At 41.7% G+C, this 26,569-nt stretch overlaps 1 protein-coding gene across 3 annotated transcripts in view; it reads right to left on the bottom strand.

Moving 5' to 3' along the window:
• LOC141096413 (transmembrane 4 L6 family member 1-like) overlaps positions 1-26,569 on the bottom strand; it is an 88,132-nt gene that overhangs the window by 13,126 nt on the left and 48,437 nt on the right. For all 3 annotated transcript variants that reach the window (XM_073582987.1, XM_073582986.1, XM_073582988.1), the window contains one exon: positions 7,053-7,235. In XM_073582987.1, the coding sequence (XP_073439088.1) occupies positions 7,053-7,223 (171 nt within the window). In that variant the 5' untranslated portion in view covers positions 7,224-7,235. The remainder of the gene's footprint in view (positions 1-7,052; positions 7,236-26,569) is intronic.

Here is a 26,569-nt window from a genome sequence, read left to right as displayed (position 1 = left end):
AGTTGTGCCAAATGGTAAATAACGTGTGAGCCCGTCCGCCAGCAGAGCGGCGCCATTTTCAGTTTGGCATGCGAATTAACACAGTCATCTGAACATATCTTAGAGGGAATTTGTTGTCAGAAGATGTCAAAAATTGTTTAAATAATTCTTTTATCTTTTATGTATTTTTTTTTTATAATTTTCATGTTCCTTTTATTTTTTTTATATCACTAACTACAAAAATGTTCACATTTGCAACCTAGTTACCAGATTTAATATTTGAGTCCTACTTCCTCTTCTTTGTTGGAAATTAGCAGCATTAGGCAACAGCCATTGTGAAGGGAGGAGGTGAGCTGTGACATTGTCTATTTTGAATGGAGGATCCTGTGTTATCTACTGTATATAGAGGTGTTATCTATCATTGTAGAGGAAGAGGAGGAGGTGAGCTGTGACATCATTTATTGTGTATGCTGGATCCTGTGTTATCTTGTCATGATTTCAGTGCGGGTTTGACTCGCACATGTGGGGTTAATGTCTGGAACCAGTGCTGATGACTGGCATTTCTGGGGTTAAAGGTTGTGATCCCAGTGCAGGCTTACCTGCACACCTGGGGCTTATGATTGTGGCCTCTCCCTGGTTCTGGGAAAGGCTTCTTATAGCCTCAGGAAGCTCCTATCCCCGTCAGTTATACTTTCGCCCTTGGCATAGTGTGGTGACCCCTGAGTGTGTTGGTGCTGTGTTCTTGTTTATCTGATACTCTGTGTACGACTCGGTCTGTTCTCTGGATACTGCTTGTTGGATTCTGCTATGTACCTTCTATGTCTGTTTGACTTTGACCACTGCCTGGCCCCGACTCTCCGTTCTGTCTCATCCCTGGTACTTTACTATTATCTCTGTGTATGACCCAGTTTGACTGACTTTGAGTATTCCTGTATTAGTGTTTAGCCTATCTCTGACAGCAGGACTCTAAGCCCTGCCCCCTTGCGGTCACATGACCATAGGTCCTTCACCGCTCACTGACTTTAGCTTCTCCAGGTCCTGTTTGCATGAACTATCCATCCGTGTCTGACCCCGGGCCCCTCTGCAGTGTGGGTGAGTCCCTGCTCAGCGGTGGCTTTACGCCGACCTTAACAGGACCGTGACATTATAACTGACCGTTAAGTTTTTTGGGGTTTTTTTTTTCTCTGCTGAGAAATATGGATCCCATACAATCTCTGGCTGAACAAATGAAAAATCTGAGTCAGATGTTTCAGGGTTTATCTCTGGAGCAGCAAGCTCTGGCTCGTTCTCAGCAGCAGGTTTCTGAGACAGTGTGAGGGGCTTTAGCTGCTGGGTCTCTGGGGGCTGGGGCGAGTGATGTTGTTTTGGTGTCCCCAGAACCACCTGTTAAACTGCCTGACTTCTTTTCTGGGAACAAAAAGGAGTTCAGGGTCTTCATGGAGGGGTGCAAACTCTTCTTTAGTTTGAGGCCACGTTCCTCTGGGGACGAAAGTCAGAAGGTTGGGGTCATTATGTCTCTGTTAAGAGGGTTCCCACAAGCTTGGGCTTTTTCCCTTCCTCCCACTGCCCCTGAGAGAGTGTTTTGAGGCCCTCAGGCACATATATGGTGAGCTGGACCGAGTGCGATTGGCAGAGGACATGGTGATGAGTGTCTGTCAGGGGAAACACTCGGCTGAGTAGTTTTGTACGGAATTCCACCGCTGGGCCGCAGAGGTCTCTTGGGACGACGCCGCACTCTGAGGACTCTTTCGCAGAGGCTTGTCCTAGCGGTTACAGGATGCCTTGGCATTACATCCCCCACCTAACTCTCTCGAGGACGCCATGACCCAGACCGTCCGGATGGACCGCAGGCTGCTGGCCAGAGGGGTGATGCAGGTGGAAACTCCATTGTTCCCCAGTGGAAAAGAGCCTGTTTCTGTGCCCATGGACGAAGGGGCTCTCTCCCTGAAGGAAAAGGAGAGACAACGCTGGAGAGAAAAGCAGTTATGCTTCTACTGCAGTAAACGGGACATTGGAAAAGGGAGTGTCTTGATTGTCCATCCTCAACCCGGTCGACGCTAAACGACTAGGTCTGGGTAGTCAGCGGGGAGACTACTCAGACCCTCAGGTACCCTTTTCCTCGTTTTCTAAGGTGTTGCTTCATGTGGAACTGTTAGTGGACGGTTCTTTTTTTCCCTCTACAGCTTTCGTGGACTGCGGATCATCCATCAATCTTATTGACTCCCAATTGGTCACACGCTGTAAGATAGGGACAGTCAGACTTAAGGTTCCGATCAAAGTGGTGGCCATTGACTCCTCCCCCCTCACTAAAGAGGGAATTCTTTTTATGTCTGACTTGTTTTCGCTCAAAGTGGGTGCTACCCATGTGGAAAACTTAAGTTGTTTGGTTCTGGACAATCTACTAGCAGGATTGGTGTTGGGCATGCCCTGGTTAGAATGCCATAACCCAGTCATTAACTCGAAAATGGGGGAGATTGTTCAGTGGGGGTTTAATGATTCGATGTTATGTGATAAGTCTCCACTATTGGTTGAACCTGTTAAATCTGTATCTGTGTGATCTGTTGAGCTGGAAGGTATTCCGGAGTACCTGAAAGAATTCAAACATGTCTTCTCTGAAAGCGAGGCCGAGACGTTGCCACCACATAGACCCTTTGACTGCGCTATCGAGTTAGTCCCGGGGACTAAATTGCCTAAAGCCCGTCTGTCTAATTTGTCTGGCCTTGAGTGCTTGGCCATGAAAGATTACATTGCTAAGAGTCTTTACAAAGGACACATACGTCCCTCAGTCTCACCTGTGGCGGCAGGGGTTTTTTTTGTAAAGAAAAAAAGATGGTGGTTAACGTCCCTGCCTCGTTTTTTGTGAGCTCAACAAGATTACTGTACGTAATACGTACCCCCTTCCATTGATTCCCAATTTGTGCAACCAACTTTCAGGGGCAAAATGGTTCTCCAAACTGGATCTTCGGGGGGCATATAATTTGATAAGGGTCCGGGAGGAGGATGAATGGAAAATCGCATTCCTCACGACCGAGGGACTGTTTGAAAATTTAGTCATGCCGTTTGGTCTTACCAATGCCCCAGCCATATTTCAGAATTTCATCAACGTGGTATTCTCGGATCTCATTGGTCGTTTTGTTGTCATTTACTTAGACGATATTCTGATATACTGTCCCGACAGTCAATCTCATCTGAATCATGTACGAACCGTTCTCCAAAGACTGAGGGAAAATCATCTGTATGCCAAATTGGAGAAATGTGTGTTTTCTGTTCAAGAATTGTCTTTTTTGGGATTGTGTCCTGTGAGGGTTTTCGCATGGACCCCAAGAAGGTGCAGGCCATTGCGGATTGGGTGCAACCCCGAGACCTTAAGGGTCTTCAGCGCTTTTTGGGGTTCGCCAATTATTACCGCAAATTTATTCGGGGGTTTTCACAGGTGGTCAAACCACTCACAGATCTTACATGTAAAGGTGCGGAAGTGAGAAACTGGTCCTCAATCGCAAAAGAGGCCTTTGCGACCCTGAAAAGAAGCTTTATGTCTGCTCCCGTGTTAGTACAGCCGGAGCCCTGCAAACCATTCGTCGTGGAAGTGGATGCCTCCGAGGTGGGGGTGGGTGCGGTGTTGTCCCAAGGGCCTGCCACTCTAACCAACCTCAGGCCATGTGCTTTCTTTTCCAAGAAGTTCTCTGCTGCGGAAAGAAATTACGATGTAGGTAATAGAGAACTTCTTGCGGTCAAATTGGCGTTTGAAGAATGGAGGCACTTTTTGGAGGGGGCCAGTCACCCGGATACGGTGATCACGGATCAGAAAAATTTGTCATACATTGAGTCTGCTAAAAGACTAGCGCCCAGACAGGCCCGTTGGTCACTTTTTTTTTTCCCTTTTTCAGTTTACTATTACATTTCATCCAGGATCTAAGAATGTCAAGGCTGATGCCTTATCGTGCAGTTTTCAGCCGGTGTCTCCCCCTGAGCCACCGTCCTCCATTCTTCACCCTGGGGTTGTGTTAGCAGGGGTCTCGTCTGAATTTGAACAGGAGATTCAGGGGGCCCAGTCGCGGGCTCTGGGGCCAAGCCGGGGGGTAAGTTGTTTGTCCCAGAGCAACTTCGCCTGAAACTCTTGAAGGACTTCCATGAATCCAAGCTGAGTGCTCACCCTGGTATTTCAGCCACGCGTCTGGCGGTGGCTAGGATCTTTTGGTGGCCTACCCTTGGTTCGGACATAAAAAAATTCATTGCTGGTTGTGGGGTCTGCGCTCGTTCTAAAAGCTCTCATAGCCGGCCGACAGGGGAGCTGATGCCCTTGGCAGTGCCCGAAAGACCATGGACTCACTTATCCATGGATTTTGTTACCAATCTCCCTCCATCTAAGGGTAATACGGTGGTATGGGTAGTGGTGGACAGGTTTTCTAAGCAGGCTCATTTTGTACCCCTGTCCGCACTACCGTCAGCTGAGACGTTGTCCAGGTTGTTTGTGCAGCATGTGATCCGGTTGCATGGGGTACCCCTGAATGTGGTGTCTGATTGTGGTGTGCAGTTTGTGGCTAAGTTTTGGCGTGCTTTCTGCAAAAAATTAGGGATGTCTCTGTCCTTTTCGTCTGCATACCATCCTGAGAGCAATGGGCAGACGGAGCGCACTAACCAGTCCCTGGAACAGATCCTCAGGTGTCTAACTTCTGCTAGACAGAATGACTGGTGAGATGCACTGCCGTTGGCTAAATTTGCCTTCAATAGTCGGGTGAGTCAATCCACGGGTATGACTCCTTTTATGATCAACTAGCTGAAGAGCCCGGTGCTGCCCGTGCATAGTAACTAACTGTGGTTAGTTATAGCAAATTATAATTATCCTCCATCCCATAGTCCCGTGTCCATATACCCATCATACATATCCACGATCCCATAGTCCCGTGCCCATATACCCATCATACATATCCTCCATCCCATAGTCGTGCCCATATACCATCACACATCCTCCATCCCATAGTCCCATGCCCATATACCCATCACACATCCTCCATCCCATAGTCCCATGCCCATATACCCATCATACATATTCGCCATCCCATAGTCGAGTGCCCATATACTCATCACACATCCTCCATCTCATAGTCCCATGCCCATATACCCATCATACATATCCTCCATCCCATAGTCCCGTTCCCATATACCCATCACACATCCTCCATCCCATAGTCAATCATTATGACATCATAATGAGCGGCTTGCAACCTATGATGACATCAGCGTCGCCATGGCAATCATTATGACATCATAATGAGGGGCGGGGCTTGACACACACACACACTTTTTCCCCATTATGTAGCTAGGGGCAAAATTGTTTGGTGAATTGGAACATGCGGGGTCACCTCACAACATAGCCTAGGACACTCTCGGGGTCCAGACGTGTGACTGTGCCAAATTTTGTGGCTGTAGCTGCGATGGTGCGGATGCCAATCCCCGACATAAATACACACATACACACATACATACACACACTTGAGCTTTATATATTAGATTATGGGTTCACTCCTCATTTTGGTGAACTTTCTCATCTGGACTCGGGGTGTCCCAGGGCTGAGGGCTCTGTCCAGCGATTATAGAATACGTAGGCAGAAGTCCAGAGGAGTATATCTAGGTCTCAGGGCAGGTATAAACACCAGGGCCCACGTTTCAGGTTGGAGACAAGGTTTGGCTGTCCACGCGAAACATTAAGTTGAAGGTTCCTTCAGCCAAGTTGGGGCCCAAATTCATTGGCCCATACAAGATTGCGGAAAAAATTAATCCAGTGGCTTATAGGCTGTGCCTTCCACCCTCTTTCAAGATCCCTAACGTCTTCCACAAATCTCTACTGAAACCTTTTGAAGCAGTCCGGGGAGACTCCGAGTCCGCTGATCCTCCTGTTTTGGTCGAGGGGCAGGTGGCGTACGAGGTTGGTCATATCATAGATTCCAGGTTGGTACTGCGGTCGGTACAGTATCTGGTTCATTGGAAGGGGTATGGACCGGAAGAGAGGTCCTGGGTACCGGCCCGGTTGATGCATGCTGATCGCCTGGTGTGGGCTTTTTATGCTAAGTACCCGGGCAAGCCTGGGGGTCCAAAGGCCCCCCGTTGAGAGGGGGGTACTGTCATGATCTCAGTGCGGATTTGACTCGCACATGTGGGGTTAATGTCTGGAACCAGTGCTGATGACTGGCATTTCTGGGGTGAAAGGTTGTGATCCCAGTGCAGGCTTACCTGCACACCTGGGGCTTATGATTGTGGCCTCTCCCTGGTTCTGGGAAAGGCTTCTTATAGCCTCAGGAAACTCCTATCCCCGTCAGATATACTTTCGCCCTTGCATAGTGTGGTGACCCCTGAGTGTGTTGGTGCTGTGTTCTTGTTTATCTGATACTCTGTGTATGACTCGGTCTGTTCTCTGGATACTGCTTGTTGGATTCTGCTTGGAACCTTCTATGTCTGTTTTGCTTTGACCACTGCCTGGCCCCGACTTTCCGTTCTGTCTCATCCCTGGTACTTTACTGTTATCTCTGTGTATGACCCGGTTGGTCTGACTTTGAGAATTCCGGTATGTGTTCTGCCTATCTCTGACAGCAGGACGCTAAGCCCCACCCCCTTGCGGTCACATGACCGTAGGTCCTTCACCGCTCACTGACTTTAGCTTCTCCAGGTCCTGTTTGCCTGAACTATCCGACCGTGTCTGACTCCGGGGCACTCTGCAGTGTGGGTGAATCCTTGCTCAGCAATGGCTGCACGCCAACAATAACAGGACCGTGACATATCTATCATATATAGAGGTGTCATCTGTCATTGTACAGGAGGAGGAGGTGAGCTGTGACATCATCTATTGTGAATTGTGGATTCTCTTTTATCTACTGTATATAGAGGTGCTATCAGTCATTGTACAGGAGGAGAGGGAGGTGAGCTGTGACAATAAGAAGACATTGTCAATAAGAAGACACAGAAACAAATATGTAGGCACTGTTATATTACTCACAATCTTATGCAAGTATCATTAGACACTATAGTACAATGATGATCTTTAATACCATATGTCTGAGGATATAAATATAACTCACCAATAATCCAGCCCCAACAATTCCATGGAAAAACCAGACAAAATCTGTAATTTGTTCCACTTCTAGGATTTTTCCATTTGGGAAATACAGGAGAAGATTTGCAATTATAGCGCAAACTCCCAATGGGAATAGGGTTTTGCCAATAAACTTTGCACATTTCCCCGTACACATGGTCAGGTCAGACTGCAATGACAGATAATATATTTTATTGTAAATGATTTATGAAGGTCATGGATTATATTAGATACATTTTATGAACTCTACTTAGAAAATTACTATTACATCACTGGCCCTTTGCACAAGAATGTGACTACTATAATACTGCCCAAACGTACAAGAATATATTTACAGTAATCCTGCCCCCTATGTACAAGAATATAACTACTATAATACTGCCCCCTATGTACAAGAATATAACTACTATAATACTGCCCCTATGTACAAGAATATAACTACTATAATACTGCCCCTATGTACAAGAATATAACTACTATAATACTGCTCCTATGTACAAGAATATAACTACTATAATACTGCCCCTATGTACAAGAATATAACTACTATAATACTGCTCCTATGTACAAGAATATAACTACTGTAATACTGCTCCTATGCACGAGAATATAACTACTATAATACTGCCTCTATGTACAAGAATATGACTACTATAATACTGCCCCTATGTACAAGAATATAATTACTATAATACTACCCCTATATACAAGAATATAACTACTATAATACTGCCCCTATGTACAAGAATATAACTACTGTAATACTGCTCCTATGCACAAGAATATAACTACTATAATACTGCTCCTATGCACAAGACTATAACTACTATAATACTGCCTCCTATGTACAAGAATATAACTACTATAATACTGCTCCTATGTACAAGAATATACCTACTATAATACTGCTATGTACAAGACTATAACTACTATATTACTGCACATATGTACAAGAATATAACTACTATAATACTGCCCCATGTACAAGACTATAACTACTATAATACTGCTCGTATGTACAAGAATATAACTACTATAATACTGCCCCTTTGTACAAGAATATAACTACTATAATACTGCTCGTATGTTCAAGAATATAACTACTATAATACTGCCTCCTATGTACAAGAATATAACTACTATAATACTGCTCCTATGTACAAGAATATACCTACTATAATACTGCCCCATGTACAAGACTATAACTACTATAATACTGCTCGTATGTACAAGAATATAACTACTATAATACTGCCCCTTTGTACAAGAATACAACTACTATAATACTGCTCGTATATACAAGAATATAACTACTATAATACTGCTCCTATGTACAAGAATGTAACTACTATAATACTGCTCCTATGCACAAGACTATAACTACTATAATACTGCCCCTTTGTACAAGAATATAACTACTATAATACTGCTCATATGTACAAGAATATAACTACTATAATACTGCTCATATGTACAAGAATATAACTATTATAATACTGCTCATATGTACAAGAATATAACTACTATAATACTGCTCCTATGTACAAGAATGTAACTACTATAATACTGCCCCTATGTAGAAGAATATAACTACTATAATACTGTCTCCTATGTACAAGAATATAACTACTATAATACTGCTCCTATATAAAAAGGAATATAACTACTATAATACTGCTCCTATGTACAAGAATGTAACTACTATAATACTGCCCCTATGTAAAAGAATATAACTACTATAATACTGGCCCTATGTACAAGAATATAACTACTATAATACTGCCCAGGTACGGACTGAGGATGAAATTCAGCCTTGGCATTTGAAATCACACAGGCCCATGCTGTCCCCGTCCCCAAGCACCAGATGGGATATATTACTAATATTACCCTGGATGGCAGAAAGCAAGATTTACTACAAGACCAATATTTCTAATGATACCTGTGGCCAGCTGGGGTAAGTGATGGAGCCAACGACTATGTGCTCCATCACAACTCTTAGCACTATGAGTGTCTTGAGAATACAGATTATGTTAGCAATGTAGCAGACAAGGCAGCCCTGGCCAGACAGGCCCTTCTGGCATTTGCCAGAATTGCTAGATGGCGAGTCCGGCCCTGACACTGCCCCCTATGTACAAGAATATAACTACTATAATACTGCTCCTATGCCCCTATATACAAGAATCTAACTGCTATAAGTACAGTACCATTCTAGTGAATGGGAAACAAAAAACGCTGTGCACATGCTGCGGATTTGCTGCGGATTACAATCTGCAGCATGTCAATTCTTTGTGCGGAATCCGCAGCGGTTTCACACCTTTAACATTGTAGAGGTGTGAAACCGCAGGTAAACCACAGGTCTTTTGACCTGTGGATTTACCTGCAGATTTTGCAAAATCTGTGCGGAAAAATCCGCAGATCAATCCGCAGTGTGTGCACATAGCCTAATACTGCCTCTATGTACAAGAATATATGCTTATGAAGGTATTCACATGAAGCTTTTTTTGGGTGAGTCCGTGTGTGCAGCAGAACACTCACGGATCACTTGTAGAGCACAAAGGCAATTTATCACATGGACCACAGGTGTGTGTAATAAAAAAAATCGCAGCTAGCACTAGTATTTTCTGCTTTATGGATCAAACTAGTGCATGTAATAGCACACAGCTCATGCATCCACCTGCTACATGGACATGCACACAAAGCAGGTCTTGTCCGCAGTTTGCAGACTGCTCCAGTAATATAAACTCTCAATTCAACTTAGCCCAAGGGGTTCTCAAGTAAACAACTCACAGAACATCTTCCATCTGGCTACTGGAAGCGATCATGAGAATGTGGACCCCAAAGTCCACTGTGCTAATAGAGTTGCTTAAAGGGGTTGTCCGCTACTTTGACAACCCCTTCTAATTCCTCATGTTTGGCCCCCGTTAACCCCCTCCAAGCCAATTTTCACTTTCATGACCAGAGAAAACAAAAAGCAAAAAACACAAATATAACTAAAAAATAAAAAATATACTGCAAATAATGCATAAAGGTAATGATAATAATAAGGGTATTTAGTAAACATAATTTTGATCAAAATAATGTACAAGCCATCCCGCCACGTCACGGCAACCCTTGTGGGACAGTCCCTACTCTAGTATTTAAAACCTTTATTCTTATCATTGTGCATTCAGTGCATATATGGGTGTGACCGCCCTCTTTCTGAGCTGGGAAAGCCATCCAGTCTGGCCCAAGCTGTTACTAGTGGTTCAGCCGCTCGACCCTTGTTCACATTCACGCCACTTGGCAAGTGAAAAGGTTTTAAATACTAGAGTAGGGACTGTCCCACAATGGTTGCCGTGACGTGGCGGGATGGCTTGTACATTATTTTGATCAAAATTATGTTTACTAAATACCCTTATTATTATCATTACCTTTATGCATTATTTGCAGTATATTTTTTATTTTTTAGTTATATTTGTGTTTTTTGCTTTTTGTTTTCTCCGGTTAATGGTCATGTGTTAATATGCACTTACATTGTGCATACACATTAACTTACTTTTCTCAGTTCAGATTTGTTTTTTGTTTTTTGTTTTTTACTTTCATGACCAGGCCAAATTTTACAATTCTGAGCAGTGTCACTTTATGTGGTCATAACTCTGGGACGCTTCAATGGATCCCAGTGATTGTGAGATTTTTTTTCATGACATATTGTACTTTATGATAGTGTTAAAATTTGTTTGCTATGACTTGCAATTGTTTGTGAAAAAATCTGAAATTTGTCGACAATTTAGAAAATTTTGCACTTCTCAAACTTTTAACTTTTATTCTCTTAAAGGGAACCTGTCACCCCCCAGGCGTTTTTAAGCAAAAAAGCCACCTTGTGCAGCACTAATGCTGCATTCTGTCAAGGTGGCTCTTTTACTTAGCATCCCTTCCACCGCAGAAATAATATTTTTTTAAATTGTTCAAAAATACCTGAATTTTGACAGGGGGGTAGGTCTTCCCCCTCTGACAGACGCCTCGCATCCATCAGTCATTTCGTATTTGGCGCCACCTCCTCAGTGTTCTTTTGAAATGCTGGCGCCTGCACTGTACTATATCTTCTTGGGCATGCGCAGTCAGCGCTGCCCGTGCTCTCAGATCACATCCTGGCCTTCATATCGCGCGGCCACAGATCCTGCCCCGTAGTCTCTTATGATTTATTCACACTTCGGGGCTGGGAATCTCGGGCATGCGCTGTAGTTATCTGTGGCTCTCCAACTCCCGGAAATCCCTCCACCTCTTTCCTACATTGCAGCGATGCCACGGCAATAATGGATGACCTGACGATACAAATGCTGACGCTGCAATGTAGGAAAGAGGCGGAGGGATTTCCGGGAGTCGGAGAACCGCAGATAACTACAGCGCATGCCCGAGATTCCCAGCCCCGCAGTGTGAATAAATCATAAGCGACTGCGGGGCGGGATCTGTGGCCGCGTGATATGAAGGCCAGGATGTGATCTGAGAGCACGGGCAGCGCTGACTGCGCATGCCCAAGAAGATATAGTACAGTGCAGGCGCCAGCATTTCAAAAGAACACTGAGGAGGCGGCGCCAAATGCGAAATGACTGATGGATGCGAGGCGTCTGTCAGAGGGGGAAGACCTGCCCCCCTGTCAAAATTCAGGTATTTTTGAACAATTTTAAAAAAGATTATCTCTGCGGTGGAACGGACGCTAAGTAACAGAGCCACCTTGACAGAATGCAGCATTAGTGCTGCACAAGGTGGCTCTTGTACTTAAAAACGCCTGCGGGGGTGACAGGTTCCCTTTAAACCAGAAAGTTTGTCTCAGAAAATAGTTACACGTGTCTACGTTACATCAGCACCATTTTTGAAACATATATTTTTTTTTTGTTAGGAAGTTAGAAGGGTTAAAAGTTGACCAGCCATTTCTCATTTTTCCAGCAACATTTACAAAACCATTTTTTTAGGGACCACCACACATTTGATGTGACTTTGAAGGGCGTATACGACAGAAAATGCCCAAAAGTGACATCATTCTAAAATCTCTCCCAGTACTCAAAACCACATTCAAGAAGTTTATTAACCCTTTAGGTGTTTCATAGTAATTAATGGAATGTGGAAGGAAAAAAAAATGAACATTTTACTTTTTTTTCCTAAAAATTTTAAGTTAGACCCCAATTTTTTTTATTTTCACGAGGGTAACAGGACAAAATGGACCTCAAAATGTGTGCAATTTCTCTCGAGTATACCGATATCCTATATGTGGAGGAAAATGACTTTTTGGCTGGACGGCAGAGCTCGTAAGGTAAAGAGCGCCATTAGACTTTTGGAGCGCAAAATTGTCTGAAATCATTAGCAGACGCCATGTTGCCTTTTGAAAATCCCTGATGTGCCTAAACAGTGGAAACCTCAAACAAGTGACCCCAGTTTGGAAACTAGACCCCCCCACGGAATGTATCTAGATGTAGATCCTACAAAAAATATGGAGTTGTGGTAATAATTAAATAGATTTATTACATGATAAGGCATAAAAAAAATCACAGAAAATATACAGTTTGTGTCAGAGTGCAGCAGACAGGATTAGCAGCTGAATGCAGCAACCAGGATTTGCATCTCAAGGAGGATCACAAGGAAATGGACGGCATGTGACTTAAATATGAGTGTCTGAGCAAAGGGTCTGAATACTTATGACCATGTGATATCTCAGTTTTTCTTTTTTTAAAAATGTGCACAAAAATTCTACATTTCAGTCAAGATGGGGTGCAGAGTGTACATTAATGATAAAAAATGAACTTTTTTGAATTTACCAAATGGGTGCAATGAAACAAAGAGTGAAAAATGTAAAGGGGTCTGAATACTTTCCGTACCCACTGTATATTACTTAGGTTAGAGCAGGTTACCTTACTGATATAACTTTTGGTAATAGTAGGGACACTCAATCTGCACTAAGCACTTTTTATCACCACTAAATATGAGGTTATCATGATTTTGAAGCATAGCTTTTGTAGCAATATGTTATATGATGATGTGGCCTCTAGGGGTCTCACTACGTTGATGTGTGTACCATAGAGTTTAGGAACTTGTTGGTTAGTTGTTGTTAGCAGACATCTTGTAATGGAGGAATGCTTCACAAGTCTCATGTAATAAACAAGCCTGGAGATATCCAAGGAGTGTGATCCTTGACCGGAAATACATAACAGAACATGGTGGCAGCTGGGCAGAGAACCTGCAAATCCACAGAGCTTGTGTGATGCTGGGACTGTACAGACTCCCTGACATTGCTGCAAAATGGAGACTGGTCTGAAGCCCCCTCAGGGGCTGGATGTGACTTCATGTAATCTGTCCCAGACTTGGAGACATTGGAAGGAAGAGTTTACACTGTGTGGATCTCACAGTGGTCCCCAGTGATGACAGACGAAAAGTGAAGCTGTTTTATTACCTTATTGGGGAAAATGGCCGAGAATTAGCCCACACCTTACCCCCACACACAGACAACCTCCTTCTAGCAGATATTGTGCAGGCATTTGATAAACACTGTGACGCAAAGAAGAATGAGACAGTGGAAAGATATAACGTTTTCACAAGACATCAGGAGGATGGTGACAATGTGGACAGATATCTGAGAGAGCTGAGGAGGCTGGCAACAACATGTGGTTTTGGAGAGATCAGGGACAGTCTAATCAAAGACAGAATGGTGTGTGGCATAAAAGACAGTCATCTCAAAGAAAGATTGCTGAGAGAGGAAGACAGCACGGTGGCTCAGTGGATAGCACCAAGGGCAACATCTGCAATGAGTTTGTATGTTCTCCCCGTGTTTGTGTGGGTTTCCTCCGGGTTCTCCGGTTTCCTCCCACACTCCAAAAACATACTGATAGGGAATTTAGATTGTGAGCCCCATCGGGGACAGTGATGATAATGTGTGCAAACTGTATATAAAAATAAAGATTATTTATTATTAAGACATGACTTTAGAGAAATGCATGCAAATCTGCAGGGGTGCTGAGCTGTCAAAACACAGCCTGAAGATGATGGCAGGCACCAGTGATAATGATGATGATAAGGTACATGCAGTAGCTATGAAAGGAAAGACAAGACCAAGCTCCCCTATAAGCACTGTCTACTGCAAGTATTGTGGGAAAAGACATGAGAGAGACAAAACCAAGTGTTCAGCATATGGTGAAACCTGCAGATTGTGTGGAAAGAAGAATCATTTCTCATCTGTCAGCAGGCAAGGAACAGGAAAACAGTACAGACAGCTCCACACTGTGACACCAGACACCGACAGTGCAGAGGACATTACATGGCTACGGCTGGGGTCACACTAACCGACGCAAAATACGGTCAGTATTTTACATGTGTAATACGGATGAATGGCCCCTAAACAGTGCTCTGTATGTCATCCGTAATCAAGGTGTGGTCGCGTATTTTGCGCATGTCAGCATCCGTATGTAATCCGTATGGCATCTGTATGGCGAGATTTTCTCGCAGGCTTGCAAAATGGACATATAATGGAGCCCAATGACAGGGTTTCTAACAGAAACCAAAGAATAAATATAGACACATAGAATGCATATATGTGTATATATATATATATATATATATGTATGTATTCTATGTGTATATATCCATTCATTCGTTTCTTTATTAAACCTGTCAGTGTGAGTTTACTGTATCGTGCAATGAATTGCCGGCTTTGCTAAAAGACACCGGGTGCGTATTTCTCGCAAGTCACACGTGTGGTCCGTGTGTAATCCGTATTTTTTGCGCACCCATAGACTTGCATTGGCGTATTACGGCCGTAGTACGCTGACAATCGCAGCATGCTGCGATTGGCACGGAGCGTAGTATACGGATGAGAAATATACGGCTGGTGCGAGTGACCCCATAGAGAATCATTGGTCCGTGTGTAATGCGGGCTTTTAGCGCCTCTCACTCGTCCGTATTCCTCGCCAGTGTGAACCCGGCCTACAACTGCAGCCTGCAGCAGAGAAAGTCAATGTAACATAGTTATTAAGGTTGAAGGGAGACTTTAAGTCCATCTAGTTCAACCCATATCCTGTCCTAACCTGTCCTAACATGTTGATCCAGAGGAAGGCAAAAAAAACCCATGTGACAAACAGTAAGCTTCACATTGGGGAAAAAATTCCTTCCCGACTCCACATACGGCAATCAGACTAGCTCCCTGGATCAACGCAATATTAAGGAAACTAGTGTATATACCCTGTAATATTATACTTTTCAAGAAAGGCATCCAGTCCCTTCTTAAATTTTAGTAGGGAATCACTCATTACAACATCATATGGCAGAGAGTTCCATAGTCTCACTGCTCTTACAGTAAAGAATCCGCGTCTGTGAGTATGCTTAAACTTTCTTTCCTCCAGACGTAGAGGATGCCCCCTTGTCCCCGTCACAGGTCTAAGAGTAAAAAGATCATTAGAAAAGTCTTTGTACTGTCCCCGCATATATTTATACATTGTAATAAGATCACCCCTAAGCCTTCGATTCTCCAAACTAAATAACCCCAAGTGTAATAACCTGTCTTGGTATTGCAGACCCCCCAGTGCGCTAATAACCTTAGTCGCTCTTCTCTGCACCCGCTCCAGTTCAGCTATGTCTTTCTTATACACCGGAGGCCAGAACTGTACACAGTATTCTAAGTAACACACTTATTTTCAAGCTAATTATAGCTAAAAAAAACACCAAGTATTTTTAGGAAAATATAAACAATTTTATTGAAATATATTAAAACTACATCAATAAACAGAGTTTCCCACTAAGCAGGCATACAACACGGGGTAAACCCAAAAATATATAGTACAATAAAAATCACAATTTTATACGGCTATGGAAAATTACTACCATCCTGCAAGTGTCCCAATGGAGTATATTACATTACAATGCTGACATATAGATTGCAGAAATTTCATTTCATAACTTAGGCTCACTGCAAACCAACGTACTAAGTGCTTATAGTGCTAAAGTGCTAGATAATATAAATCAGGCTCATTAGGAGAACAAAAAGGAAATCCAGCAAGAACTCAGCAAACCAGGATTGGAGTAAAATGATACTTTTCTTTATTTCTTCAAAAAGATTAAAAATACGACCCACAAGGATCAGAAACCAGAGTGCGTGGCAGAAATAAACGCAAATGGGACTACGCGTTTCGGCGACCTAATCCGCCTTCATCACGGTCCAAACCTAATCTGCTCCTTGTATGTGGAGCCATATAAAAGGCAATCCTGAATAAAATTAGTGCAAATAATTACAAACATATGTGCAGAAAAAGGGTTTAACCAATTTGCTTCTGAGGATTAACTAACAGCATTGCTACAAAATGAACAACTTTTTCTTATGTAATAAAAAATACAAATGAACGTCCTAAATAATGACATGATGAAATGTAATAAGATGATAAAAAGAATATACAACGCGGAAAAAAAAAAATTGTAAAAAATGAAATAAAAATGAGCTCCACTGAAACCTCAATAATGCAGAATAATATCTGTATGGCTATTGAATCCTAAAGGAGTTCTTGTACCCATTTCAAAAATCCATTTGCTTTCTCTAGCTAGAACCTTCCTGCGTAAGTCCCCCCTCTAAGAGGTTTTTTTACTTGTTCAATCCCCATGAAGGAGAAACTAGATAAATTACCACTATGAATTTTGGAGAAATGGCGTGAGACAACTGAAGCTCCAACCAAAGGTAAATTTTTAGCGTCGGATATGTGTTTTCTCATCCTGGTTTTCAATGAATTCATGGTACAACCAATATACTGAAGTCTACAAGAGCTGCAGCTAATCAAATAGATCACATTTCCAGTGTTGCAGTTTATAAAAGATGCAACACTAAACTCTTTGTTGTTAGAAAATGAAGAAAAAACTTTTGATTTATTAGCAAAGCCGCAGCAGATGCAGACATTAGCTCCACATTTAAAGAAACCCACAGTTTGTATAGTTTTTAACCAGTTACTGGACTTCTTATTCCGATCAATAAACATGCTAGGAGACAATAAAGACGCTAAGGTAGGTGCCTGTTTAGCTACAAACGCCACATTGTGATTGTTCACAATATTTTTTAAAACATCATCCTGCGTTAAAAGTGGCAAGTACCGTTTTATAATGCTAACTATGGTATTGTATTGTGGGCTGTAATTAGTGCTGAATATCACCTTCGAATCTAATGAGTTCATTGAACGTCTCTCAGTTTTCTCCTCAAGAAGTGAACTTCTATCAATATTATTAACAATTCCTCTAGCTCTGCTAAGTGACCACTTAGAATATCCTCTTTTTAATAGGTTAGTGCAGGTTTTATTCGCTTCCATCTCAAAATCCGTATCCAAGGTGCTATTTCTTTTTAGTCTAGTAAGTTCACCTACTGGAATGTTTTTTATAACATGTTTAGGATGGTTAGAAGTTGCCATGAGAATGCTGTTGCATGCCGTGGGTTTCCTATAAGGGGCCACAGTAACTTTATTCCTACTGCTGTCTCCAAATAGATTTAAATCCAGAAAATTGATGGAACACATGTCACTAGAGCTAGTAAAGCATAAATTGAAATCATTGTTATTCAGATAAACAACAAACTCATCCAAAGATAAGGTGTCACCCCTCCAGATAAACATCAGGTCATCAATATAACGTCCCAGCCATATAATGTTGTCCTTAAAGGGATTATCATCAATATAAATATATTTTTCCTCCCAAACGGACATAACGATGTTGGCTAGGGACGGAGAAAATTTCGCACCCATGCTCACACCCTGTATCTTGAGAAAATACCTCTCATCAAAGGAAAAGTAATTATGTGTTAGTAAGAATCATATGGCCTTCAAAAAGAAAGTTTGAATATGAGCTGGATATTTGCTGTACTTAGATACATAGTATTCAGCACGACTTATAGCGACGTGATGGGGGATAGAGGGATAAAGTCCTACTACATCACAAGAGAGCCAAGAATAATCAGCCTGCCATTGAATTATCTCTAATATAGAAACAGTGACTTTTGTGTCTCTCAAATAACTTTGTGTCAAAGGTACCAAAGGTTGGAGGTAGTGATCCACCCATTCCCCCAGCCTCTCACTAAATGAGCCTATCCCTGAGACTATTGGTCTAAAAGGAGGGGGAAAGATTTCTTTATGTACCTTGGGGAGTGAGTGGTACACTGGAATAATAGGTGAGTCACAATAAATATACTTTTGTATTTTTTAAGAGATGGCACCCTCATTAACACCCTCTTGTAGCAACTGGGATAATTTTAGATTGAAAAAGGAGGTTGGATTGGAATGTAATTCATTATAAACGTTCATAAAAGATTCATTTTTTTTGTAAAGTTCCGAGTTGAGGATCACAATAGCCCCCCCTTGTCAGCCGAAGTGACAAGGAGGTCACAATTTGCCCTCAACTCACGGACCGCCCTGTGCTCAGCTTTACTTAAGTTATATTTAACCCGAGCTGAACCCTCAGCGTGATATAATGAGACCAGTTCATTCCCAGCTGCTACAAGAGGGTGTTAATGAGGGTGCCATCTCTTAAAAAATACAAAAGTATATTTATTGTGACTCACCTATTATTCCAGTGTACCACTCACTCCCCAAGGTACACAAAGAAATCTTTCCCCTCCTTTTAGACCAATAGTCTCAGGGATAGGCTCATTTAGTGAGAGGCTGGGGGAATGGGTGGATCACTACCTCCAACCTTTGGTACCTTTGACACGAAGTTATTTGAGAGACACAAAAGTCACCATTTCTATATTAGAGATAATTCAATGGCAGGCTGATTATTCTTGGCTCTCTTGTGATGTAGTAGGACTATATCCCTCTATCCCCCATCACGTCGCTATAAGTCGTGCTGAATACTATGTATCTAAGTACAGCAAATCTCCAGCTCATATTCAAGCTTTCCTTTTGAAGGCCATACAATTCTTACTAATACATAATTACTTTTCCTTTGATGAGAGGTATTTTCTCCAGATACAGGGTGTGAGCATGGGTGCGAAATTTTCTCCGTCCCTAGCCAACATCGTTATGTCTGTATGGAAGGAAAAATATATTTATATTGATGATAATCCCTTTAAGGACAACATTATATGGCTGGGACGTTATATTGATGACCTGATGTTTATCTGGAGGGGTGACACCTTATCTTTGGATGAGTTTGTTGTTTATCTGAATAACAATGATTTCAATTTATGCTTTACTAGCTCTAGTGACATGTGTTCCATCAATTTTCTGGATTTAAATCTATTTGGAGACAGCAGTAGGAATAAAGTTACTGTGGCCCCTTATAGGAAACCCACGGCATGCAACAGCATTCTCATGGCAACTTCTAACCATCCTAAACATGTTATAAAAAACATTCCAGTAGGTGAACTTACTAGACTAAAAAGAAACAGCACCTTGGATACGGATTTTGAGATGGAAGCCAACAAAACCTGCACTAACCTATTAAAAAGAGGATTTTCTAAGTGGTCACTTAGCAGAGCTAGAGGAATTGTTAATAATATTGATAGAAGTTCACTTCTTGAGGAGAAAACTGAGAGACGTTCAATGAACTCATTAGATTCGAAGGTGATATTCAGCACTAATTACAGCCCACAATACAATACCATAGTTAGCATTATAAAACGGTACTTGCCACTTTTAACGCAGGATGATGTTTTAAAAAATATTGTGAACAATCACAATGTGGCGTTTGTAGCTAAACGGGCACCTACCTTAGCGTCTTTATTGTCTCCTAGCATGTTTATTGATCGGAATAAGAAGTCCAATAACTGGTTAAAAACTATACAAACTGTGGGTTTCTTTAAATGTGGAGCTAATGTCTGCATCTGCTGCGGCTTTGCTAATAAATCAAAAGTTTTTTCATCATTTTCTAACAACAAAGAGTTTAGTGTTGCATCTTTTATAAACTGCAACACTGGAAATGTGATCTATTTGATTAGCTGCAGCTCTTGTAGACTTCAGTATATTGGTTGTACTATGAATTCATTGAAAACCAGGATGAGAAAACACATATCCGACGCTAAAAATTTACCTTTGGTTGGAGCTTCAGTTGTCTCACGCCATTTCTCCAAAATTCATAGTGGTAATTTATCTAGTTTCTCCTTCATGGGGATTGAACAAGTAAAAAAACCTCTTAGAGGGGGGACTTACGCAGGAAGGTTCTAGCTAGAGAAAGCAAATGGATTTTTGAAATGGGTACAAGAACTCCTTTAGGATTCAATAGCCATACAGATATTATTCTGCATTATTGAGGTTTCAGTGGAGCTCATTTTTATTTCATTTTTTACAATTTTTTTTTTTTCCGCGTTGTATATTCTTTTTATCATCTTATTACATTTCATCATGTCATTATTTAGGACGTTCATTTGTATTTTTTATTACATAAGAAAAAGTTGTTCATTTTGTAGTAATGCTGTTAGTTAATCCTCAGAAGCAAATTGGTTAAACCCTTTTTCTGCACATATGTTTGTAATTATTTGCACTAATTTTATTCAGGATTGCCTTTTATATGGCTCCACATACAAGGAGCAGATTAGGTTTGGACCGTGATGAAGGCGGATTAGGTCGCCGAAACGCGTAGTCCCATTTGCGTTTATTTCTGCCACGCACTCTGGTTTCTGATCCTTGTGGGTCGTATTTTTAATCTTTTTGAAGAAATAAAGAAAAGTATCATTTTACTCCAATCCTGGTTTGCTGAGTTCTTGCTGGATTTCCTTTTTGTTCTCCTAATGAGCCTGATTTATATTATCTAGCACTTTAGCACTATAAACACTTAGCACGTTGGTTTGCAGTGAGCCTAAGTTATGAAATGAAATTTCTGCAATCTATATGTCAGCATTGTAATGTAATATACTCCATTGGGACACTTGCAGGATGGTAGTAATTTTCCATAGCCGTATAAAATTGTGATTTTTATTGTACTATATATTTTTGGGTTTACCCCGTGTTGTATGCCTGCTTAGTGGGAAACTCTGTTTATTGATGTAGTTTTAATATATTTCAATAAAATTGTTTATATTTTCCTAAAAATACTTGGTGTTTTTTTTTTAGCTATAATTAGCTTGAAAATAAGTGTGTTGCATTGTTTCTAGAGTTAAAGAGGTGGTATATTTTGTATCCATCATTTATAGGAATATTTGTGATAAAACAGTATTCTAAGTGCGGTCGCACTAGTGACTTATATAGAGGTAAAATTATGCTCTCCTCATGAGCATCTATGCCTCTTTTAACCCCTTCACCCCCAAGGGTGGTTTGCACGTTCATGACCGGGCCAATTTTTACAATTCTGACCACTGTACCTTTATGAGGTCATAACTCTGGAACGCTTCCATGGATCCCGGTGATTCTGTTTTCTCGTGACATATTGTACTTCATGTTAGTGGTAAAATTTCATTCAAATAACTTGCGTTTATTTGTGAGAAAAACGGAAATTTGGCGAAAATTTTGAGAATTTCGCTATTTTCCAACTTTGAATTTTTATGCCCTTAAATCACAGAGATACGGCACACAAAAAACTTGATAACTAACATTTCCCACATGTTTACTTTACATCAGCACAATTTTGGAACCAAAATTTTTTTTTGTTAGTAAGTTATAAGGGTTAAAAGTTGACCAGCGATTTCTCATCTTTACAACACCATTTTATTTTTAGGACCACATCACATTTGAAGCCACTTTGAGGGGTCTATATGATAGAAAATACCCAAAAGTGACACCATTCTAAAAACTGCACCCCTTAAGGTGCTCAAAACCACATTCAAGAAGTTTATTAACCCTTTAGGTGCGTCACAGGAATTTTTTTGAATATTTAAAAAAAAAATGAACATCTAACTTTTTTTCACAAAAAAAATACTTCAGGTTCAATTTTTTTATTTTACCAAGGGTAACAGGAGAAATTGGACTGCAAAAGTTATTGTGCAATTTGTCCTGAGTACGCTGATACCTGATATGTCGGGGGGAACGACTGTTTCGGCGCATGGCAGAGCTCAGAATGGAAGGAGCGCCGTTTGACTTTTTCAATGCAAAATTGGCTGGAATTCAGATCGGACGCCATGTCACGTTTGGAGAGTCCCTGATGTACCTAAACAGTGGAAACCCCCTACAAGTGACCCCATTTTGGAAGCTAGACCCCCCCAAGGAACTTATCTAGATATGTGGTGAGAACTTTGAACCCACAAGGGCTTTACAGAAGTTTATAACGTTCAGCGGTACAATTAAAAAATCATATTTTTTCCACAAAAATGATCTTTTCACCCTCAATTCTTATTTTTCCAAGGGTAACAGGACCCTAAAAGTTATTGTGCAATTTGTCCTGAGTACGCTGATACCCCACATGTGGGGGTAAACCACTATTTGGGCGCATGGCAGAGCTCGGAAGGGAAGCAGCACCATTTGACGTTTTTGGCTGGAATTGAGATCGGACACCATGTCGCGATTGGAAAACCCCTGATGTACCAAAACAGTGAAAACCCCCCACAAATGACACCATTTTGGAAACTAGACCCCCTAAGGAACTTATCTAGATGTGTGGTGAGCACTTTGAACCCCCCAGTGCTTCACAGAAGTTTATAACGCCCGGGCGTGAAAATAAAAAATTCGTATTTTTTCCACAAACATGATCTTTTAGTCACCATTTTTTATTTTCCCAAGGGTACCAGGAGAAATTGGACCCCAAAAGTTGTTGTCCAATTTGTCCTGAGTATGCTGATACCCCATATGTGGGAGAAAACTACTGTATGGGCACACGTCGGGGCTCGGAAGGGAAGTAGTGACGTTTTGGAATGCATACTTTAATGGAATGGTCTGCGGGTGTCATGTTGCCTTTGGAAAGCCCCTAATGTACCTAAACAGTGGAAACCCCCCACAAATGACCCCATTTTGAAAACGAGAACCCCTAAGGAACTTATCTAGATGTGAGGTGAGCGCTTTGAACCCCCAAAGGCTTTACAGAAGTTTATAATGCCAGGGCATGAAAATAAAAAAATCGTATTTTTTCCACAAACATGATCAATTAGTCCCCAATTTTTTTATTTTCCCAAGGGTAACAGGAGAAATTGAACCCCAAAAGTTGTTGTCCAATTTGTCCTGAGTACGCTGACGCCCCATATGTGGGAGAAAACTACTGTATGGACACACGTCGGGGCTCGGAAGGGAAGCAGTGACGTTTTGGAATGCAGACTTTGATGGAATGGTCTGCGGGTGTCGTGCGTTTGGAGAGCCCCTGATGTACCTAAACTATTGAAACTCCCCACAAGTGACCCCATTTTGGACACTAGACCCCCCATGGAACTTACTAGATGTGTGGTGAGCACTTTGAACCCCCAAGTGCTTCACAGAAGTTTATAACGCTCGGACATGAAAATAAAAAAATCATTTTTTTCCACAAAAATGATATTTTTGCCCCCAATTTTTTATTTTCCTAAGGGTAACAGGAGAAATTGGACCCCAAAAATTGTTTTGCAATTTGACCTGAGTAGGCTGATACCCTACATGTGGGGGTAAAACACTGTTTGGGCGCATGGCAGAGCTTGGAAGGGAAGGAGCACCATTTGACTTTTTCAACTCAGAATTGGCTGGAATTGAGATCAGACGCCATGTTGCATTTGGAAAGCCCCTGATGTGCCCAAACAGTGGAAACCCCCAATTCTAACTCCAACCCGAACCCCAACACACCCCTAACCCTAATCTGAGCCCTAACCCTAGCCCTAACCCTAACCCTAGCCCTAACCCTAACCCTACCCCTAACCCTAATGGGAAAATGGAAATAAATACATTTTTTTATTTTATTATTTTTCCCTAACTAAGGGGGTGATATCGGGGGGTTTGATTTACTATTTATGGCAGTTATTATATTTGGCAGTGTCGCACGCTAAAAGACGCTTTTTATTGTAAAAATAGTTTTTGCATCACCACATATTGAGAGCTATAATTTTTCCGTATTTTGACCCACCGAGTCATGTGAGGTCTTATTTTTTGCGGGACGAGTTGACGTTTTTATTGGTACCATTTTCGGCCACGTGACATTTTTTAGTCGCTTTTTATTCCGATTTTTGGGACGCAGAATGAACAAAAACCAGCGTTTCATGAATTTCTTTTGGGGGGGTGCGTTTACACCGTTCCGCGTGCGGTAAAATTGATAAAGAGGTTTTATTCTTCGGGTCAGTACGGTTACAGCGATACCTCATTTAGGTCATTTTTTTATGTTTTGTCGGTTTTATGCAATGAAAACTATTTTATATAAAAAATAATTATTTTTGCATCGCTTTATTCTGCGAGCTATAACTTTTTTATTTTTTTGCTGATGATGCTGTATGGTGGCTTGTTTTTTGCGGGACAAGATGACGTTTTCAGCGGTACCATGGATATTTATATGCGTCTTTTTGATCGCGCGTTATTACACTTTTTGTTTGGCGGTATGATAATAAATCATTATTTTTTGCTTCATTTTTTATTTTTATTTTTTAAGGGGTTCACTAAAGGGGTTAACTAATGGGATAGTTTTATAGGGCAGGTCGTTACAGACGCGGCGATACCTAATATGTGTACTTTTATTGTTTTTTTTTTTATTTCCAAAAAAAGGACTTATTTGGGGGAATATTTTTTTTTTCTAATTTATTTGGCGATTTTTTAAAATTTATTTTAACACTTTTTTTATTTTTTTTTAACTTTATTAAATAGTCCCAGGTGGGACATCACTGTCCAGTGACAGATCGCTGATCTGTCACATCACAGATCACTGTGACAGATCAGAGATCTGTCACAGGCAGTGCAGAAGGCTTCCTCATGCCTGCGCTTTGCAGGCACTAAGGAAGCCAGCTTCCTGCAGGCCCCCGAAGGCCCCCGTCGCCATCTTGGATTCGGGGGCCTGCAGGAAAGGAGCCCCCCGCAGCAGCGCTGCACATTGCGCTGCCGTGGGGGGCTCAGGGAAGCACGGAGGGATCGCGGTGTGCAAGGGGTTAACGTGTCGGGGGCGGTCCGTGACCGCCCCTGACACATTGTGCCGGGTGTTAGCTGTGATAATCAGCTGACACCCGGCCGCGATCAGCGGCGCTCACCACGTGGGCGCCGCTGATCGCGGTAGACGTACTATCCCGTCCATGGGCATAGGGGCCCGAGTCCCATGGACGGGATAGTACGTCGGATGTCAGGAAGGGGTTAATGCATCCCAATATTTTATTTGCCTTTGCAGCAGCTGACTGACACTGGCCACTAAATGTGAGTTTGTCGTCCACCCATACACCCAGGTCTTTTTCAGTGACAGTTTTGCCCAGTGTTTTACAATTAAGCACATAATTATACATCTTGTTCGTTCTACCCAAGTGCATGACCTTACATTTATCCCCATTGAAGCTCATTTGCCATTTATCAGCCCAAGCTTCTAGTTTACATAAATCCTCCTGTAATATAAAATTGTCATCCTCTGTATTGATTACCCTGCAGAGTTTAGTGTCATCTGCAAATATTGAAATTCTACTCTCTATGCCCCCTACAAGGTCATTAATAAATATGTTAAAAAGAAGCGGGCGCAAAACTGACCCCTGTGGTTCCCCACTGCTAACCGTGACCCAGTCCGAGTGTGCTCCATTAATAACCACCCTTTGTTTCCTATCCCTGATTGTTCTCATTTTATGTATCAACCTTTTGTGTGGTACCGTATCAAAAGCTTTTGAAAAGTCCATGTACACCACATCCACTGCATTCCCTTGGACCTGTCCTGAACTTACCTCTTCATAAAAACTTATCAGATTAGTCTGACAGGAATGGTCCCTTGTAATCCCATGTTGATATAGGGTCATGAGGTTATTCTTCTCCAGATACTCCAGTATAGCATCTCTTAGAAAACCCTCCAGGATTTTACCCACAGTTAAGCTTAAACTTACTGGCCTATAATTTCCAAGTTCAGTTTTTGCCCCCTTTTTGAATATTGGCACCACATTTGCTATACGCCAGTCCTGTCGTACAGACCCTATTATTATGGAATCTTTAAAGATTAAAAGTAATGGTCTATCTATGACTGTGCTTAATTCCTGCAGTACTCGGGGGTGTATCCCATCCGGGCCCGGGGATTTGTCAATTTTAGAGATTTTTAGACGCCGCCGTACTTCCTGCTAGGTTAAGCAGGTGACATTTAACAGAGAATTTTTATCACTGATCATGTTATCCGTCATGGGATTTTCTTGTGTAAATACTGTTGAAAAAAAGTCATTTACCATATTGGCTTTTCCCTCATCCTCATCCACCATTTCACCCAGACTATTTTTAAGGGGGCCAACACTATCATTTTTTAGCTTCTTACTATTTATGTAGTTAAGGAATATTTTGGGATTATTTTTACATTCTCTGGCAATGAGTCTCTCTGTCTCAATCTTTGCTGTCTTGATTTGCTTTTTACAGAATTTATTTAATCTTCTGTATTTATTTAATGCCTCATCACTACCTACTTGCTTTAATTCTCTAAATGCTTTATTTTTATCTCTTATTGCACCCCTTACAGCTCTATTTAGCCATAGTGGTTTCTTCC

Source organism: Dendrobates tinctorius, unplaced genomic scaffold, assembly GCF_039654945.1.
Source record: "Dendrobates tinctorius isolate UK_male_01 unplaced genomic scaffold, ASM3965494v1 ptg000075l, whole genome shotgun sequence".
In the NCBI taxonomy this organism is placed as follows: domain Eukaryota; kingdom Metazoa; phylum Chordata; class Amphibia; order Anura; family Dendrobatidae; genus Dendrobates; species Dendrobates tinctorius.
Note: the sequence above shows the minus strand (reverse complement) of the source record. Positions and strands in the feature narration are given on the sequence as shown.